Genomic DNA, 5,113 nt, shown 5'->3' with positions numbered 1-5,113 from the left:
CAGAAGAAGAGATGCTTCTCTAATGAGATCTTGGAGAGAAGTCTCTTAGACCCCCCCTTACACCCAGCTTTCTCCTTATCTCTCCATTCAGAGCTGTGATCCTCTAAGGGATTAACACTCCGCTCAATGCAGACTTGAGTGGTTACACTTAAAGGGAATATAGCATTATAACAGCGAGTCAATGGGATTTTAGTCAGTTCTCCTATTCCGCCCATGTGAAAAACAACCTTTATTAAAAGTCTGAAGAACACGTTTCACCATTAAACTCAGGAGAGGGGGCAGGAGGGCAAGCCCCTTATATCAGGTAGTTATTGGAGCTGGCAGCATTAACTCAGAACGGGGAGGGAGCGAAGTCGCCCACGTAACACATTTCCTTCAATCTAATCCATGCTTCACTTAAACCTGTACAAACCTCTTCACAATATTATTTTTTTTTCTTTATAATTAGAATCCAGGGTATTTTCTTTTTTATTATTTTTTTTTTGTATCAGCTGCAATGAGTTGCTATGAGGAGATATTGCCTTGCCTCTGACCTGCGATAGATTATGTGTGAAGCTCTCACATAATAAATAATTACACTGGCACGGTTATAAGATCACGCGTTGTCCTTGGAAATCTTCCTTCCAATACATCATCAGTGCAATTAGTGTGTAGAGGAGCAGGACCTCCATCAAAGTCAATCATTGTGTTGCACCGCTGATTGACAGCTGAGTCCCCTTAGAGGGCACGGTATGCGCAGTCGGTCGGAACACGTTTCATATGTATATATACACATATATATACATGTATATATATATATATATACATACATACACACGTTTGTGTGCGTAGACCTTCTCCTCCTTATGTTTAGATTACCCATTTACTAACCTATAGGCAGAGGACAGTACTGTGCGCAATACTTCTCTGTCAATCTGCATTGATTTGTAAATTTGGAGTTGTAATGGCGCCGCTAGTGGCCAAATGATCATAGGCGATGGCAGAACACTTTCTCGGCCAAGGGGATGTCAGTATTACATCTCCTTAAATCAAATTTCAGGGACCGTTTCTTAGGGGCGACCCATCCTATCTCAGCGGTTGACTTGACGTGCCATCGATGCTACACATACTGATTGGTACATAGGCCTCTGCCCGCGCTTATGAGGGACATGGAAACTGCTGAGAAGAGACAGAACCTGGCTGGCCCCTGAGTGGCTCCAATTACAAAATCACGTAGGATTTCATTTGGGTGGAGGCATCTTTTAATAGGCCAGAGTAAGGGTGACCGGTCGTGTGCATGGCCGCCTCTGAAATATCCAGCCTCCTGGTGTTTGGGCTGAATGGCTCAACCCAACAAGGCACCACCAGCGTGGATAGACGATGGCCACGAATGTGCCCAGACTTAGCCATCGTCCATCCACAAGCCCCGTACCTTCCAAACGATTTAGTCTGGAACGGTCCAAGTGGTATGCTGGGTACACAGGGGACGATCTGTTCAGCGAAATATATCAATAAACAACCAACGATCGCAAACCCCTATGGAAAATGCACAATATCGTCCAGATTAGCCTGCATGCATGCCCGATGGACGATATCGTTATCCTTCATATTGGAACGATATATTGTTCCGTGTGTGTGCACCTGTAGAGTCTATGAACACCTCTAGGCCACCTCTGGCTTTTCAGCGGTGGTGAAACCATGCGTAGAACCTGCGGCTAAACTGTAAATGGAGATCCACAGGTCGCCTGCAATTATCAACGCAATAAGCTACCTGGCATGGCGGCCTGCGAATCCTGGCTCCTCAACAGTGACCAGGCCGCAGGTTGCTTACCTCTGCTGTAGGGTGTAAAGATATTACTAACGCAAAGAGCACGCATTGCTTCTAACAATAAACTATAAAGCCCCGCAGGCCCGACTAGCGGGCAACCTAGGCTGGGCCTACCATCTGCATCATCTCGCCAGTCAGCACCACAGAGATAGGCCTGTCAGACGCCGCCATATTACTGGAGACAATGGGTGCCATTGTGAGTGTCACAGAATTCCCGTGAGACCAAACTGTTCCAAGAGCTGATAAGCCTGGCAGGGTCCCCTTCCCCGCATACCTGAGTCCCTCCAGACCTTGTTATCAGCTCCCTCCTTTCCTCACCTAATATCAGACCCCCATGAGATGAAAGCAGCAGGCCTGGAACCTGCCTGTTATCTGGTCTGGTGTCCCTGCCAGGCTGACAGACAGACATTTCTGCAATGTGACCCCTTGGCCTCACTATCTCCTGGCTGATGAGGTGCCAGTAACATGAAGGGTCTGCAGACACCTTTGTGAGTAGTGCAGTGAAAGAGTCTTTGTGGAGGGACAAGTGATAAGGAAGAAGTGTGTGGGGGCATTATCCCTCCAACTTCAAATACCTGGACATCTTAATGCGTCTCACTAATTGGGGGATAAAGACATTTCCCTGTCCAGCTGCCGACAGATGTCCTTATAACAACATGGCCGATATTTCATGGTTGTACTATAACTCCCATCAGGGCAGTAATTAGGGGTGATGGGGGCTTTAATCCGGGAGAAAATTAAAATGTGAGGATGATATATTCCATGGTTGTACTATAACTCCCATCAGGGCAGTAATTATGGCTGATGGGGGCTTGAATCCCAGAGAAAATTTGTATATATAGTATAGTATAGTATAGTATAGTACTATTACTCCCATCAGGGCAGTAATTATGGCTGATGGGGGCTTGAATCCCGGAGAAAATTCGTATATATAGTATAGTATAGTACTATTACTCCCATCAGGGCTGATGGGAGCTTTAATCTAGGAGAAAATTAAGCTGTGAAGATGATATAAATAGTATAGTATATATAGTATAGTATATATACACACATATGTATGTATATATATATATATATATATATTTATGCTACACATTCTATTTCTATGGTTTGCTAATTGATGCATGTTGTTTTGTTAAACTCATTTCCAGTAACAATATATATATTCCAGTATACAGCGCTTCAGACTATACGTTTAACGCTTCACAAATGATATAAATACCCAGCATATACCTCTGACATTACATATTATTTATCATTACAGCTCAATGTACCCTTTGCACCAACCATCACTAACTTGCGGCTTGTTATGTTTTGTAGAACTACAAGTACCAGCCTGCCCTGTCAACCTCTGGGACTTGTAGTTCCACAGCAGCTGCCCAGACACAGGTTGCCTCTGCCTGTCCTGTGGATCATCCAAGGCCGGCAAGCTGAATGCAGCAGTGTGTGGGTCAGCATCCTAAACCACTGCATACATCTCTATATCCAGCATACTGCACCAACTCCATTGTACTTCACAGGCTGACTGCACCAGGGAATACTGTATCCACAGCCTGGACAGGGGACCAGGCACACAGGGCCTAACAGGCAGAGCTTCACCCGACCCACACAGCAATGAGGCACTGACAGGCAGGGGACTGAGCTCCTGGCTCCTGCCTGTCACCCAACTACAGAAGTGTCAGAGTAATGGAAAGTGCAGTTCCTGCAGGAGCCGGCAGCATGGTGTAATCACTGCAGATAAACTTGGCAGGTGGATGTGGTGCACATTGTATTATTAGTATACAGTCACCATCCATAGGGACAGCCCCAGGAATAGAACAATCATTGCAAGAAAAATAACCCTGCAATTAAAGTAAGGGGGGGGAAGCAAAGAGACAATGGGAACCTCCAGCCCCCACAAACCATAAAGCACTATTCACTGCATTCTACACGTTTTTCTTAAAACAATCCCGATTTCCATTCCCGTTTGCTGCATGCAGACAGTCCTGAAGTCATCCCCTAATGCTGCCCTGTCTGTATGCATGGGGTATAAGCACATTGTACAGAGACCCCCCATTGTTCCCCCGCCAGGTGCAAAATAACATATTGTAATATTAAAATAAGGTCATCAATAAATAAACCCTATGGTCCCCCTATGGTCCCCCTATGGTCCCTGTATGCTCCATCTATGGTCCCTGTATGCTCCATCTATGGTCCCCCCCTGTATGGTCCCTGTATGGTCCCGCTATGCTCCCTGTAGGGTCCCTCTATGCTCCCTGTATGCTCCATCTATGGTCCCCCCCTGTATGGTCCCTGTATGGTCCCTCTATGGTCCCCCCCTGTATGCTCCCTGTATGGTCCCTCTATGGTCCCCCCCTGTATGCTCCCTGTATGGTCCCTCTATGGTCCCCCCCTGTATGGTCCCGCTATGCTCCCTGTAGGGTCCCTCTATGCTCCCTGTATGGTCCCTCTATGGTCCCCCCCTGTATGGTCCCTCTATGGTCCCCCCCTGTATGCTCCCTGTATGGTCCCTGTATGGTCCCCCCCTGTATGCTCCCTGTATGGTTCCTGTATGGTCCCTCTATGGTCCCCCCCTGTATGCTCCCTGTATGGTTCCTGTATGGTCCCTCTATGGTCCCCCCCTGTATGCTCCCTGTATGGTCCCTGTATGGTCCCCCCCTGTATGCTCCCTGTATGGTCCCTGTATGGTCCCCCCCTGTATGCTCCCTGTATGGTGCTGATAATACATATTGGTCCTGTGCAGTAAGTTTTACACCTCTATGCCCCCCATCATTCATTATCACCCCTCATAAGGATCTCTTAGTAGTAACTTACTCCGATCCAGTACGGAAAAGAGCAGGGTGCAAAGAGCCAGCTGCTGTATCTCCATCCTCCCAGGCTCCTGGGGTCCGCTCTGTGCTTGCGCCTGGCGCAGATGCGCTCCCGCCTTGGCCCTGGCGCAGAGCTGTGGCTGAGTTCCAGTCCCTGGTGCACTTTCTGCCCCTCTCTCAGTGTCTGCAGAGTTGCATGGTCCTGATGCTGCTGTGCCTCTGCAGGCTCTCCTCCTCTCCCCAGTCTCCTGACTCCCTCTCTCTGCAGTGGATTTAGTGTGAGGCTATTCCCTCCTCTCCTCACTACCTATTGGAGAGAAAGTTCATCCTGCTGTAGAATAAGAGGAGCCTCTCTGCTGCCTCCCGCCTCCCTGTGAGTGTCTCCCCCTCCCCTCCACTCCGGAGTCCCCCTCCCCTCTCCTCACAGCCAACTTAGCGCATCCTCCAGATGGGAGAAGAGTTTGCAGAACATTTATTGCAGTTCAGTTTAATGGTT

The 5,113-nt window shown here is 47.9% G+C and overlaps 1 protein-coding gene across 2 annotated transcripts in view; it reads right to left on the bottom strand.

Moving 5' to 3' along the window:
- KIRREL2 (kirre like nephrin family adhesion molecule 2) overlaps positions 1–4,904 on the bottom strand; it is a 31,242-nt gene extending 26,338 nt beyond the window's left edge. For both annotated transcript variants that reach the window (XM_088459335.1, XM_088459336.1), the window contains exon 1: positions 4,622–4,904. In XM_088459335.1, the coding sequence (XP_088315461.1) occupies positions 4,622–4,676 (55 nt within the window). In that variant the 5' untranslated portion in view covers positions 4,677–4,904. The remainder of the gene's footprint in view (positions 1–4,621) is intronic.
- Positions 4,905–5,113: the final 209 nt, after the last annotated feature.

Source organism: Taudactylus pleione, unplaced genomic scaffold, assembly GCF_031769625.1.
Source record: "Taudactylus pleione unplaced genomic scaffold, aTauple2 ptg000906l, whole genome shotgun sequence".
In the NCBI taxonomy this organism is placed as follows: Eukaryota; Metazoa; Chordata; class Amphibia; order Anura; family Myobatrachidae; genus Taudactylus; species Taudactylus pleione.
The sequence above is the reverse complement of the archived record's forward strand: the minus strand, read 5'-3'. Positions and strand labels throughout refer to the sequence as shown.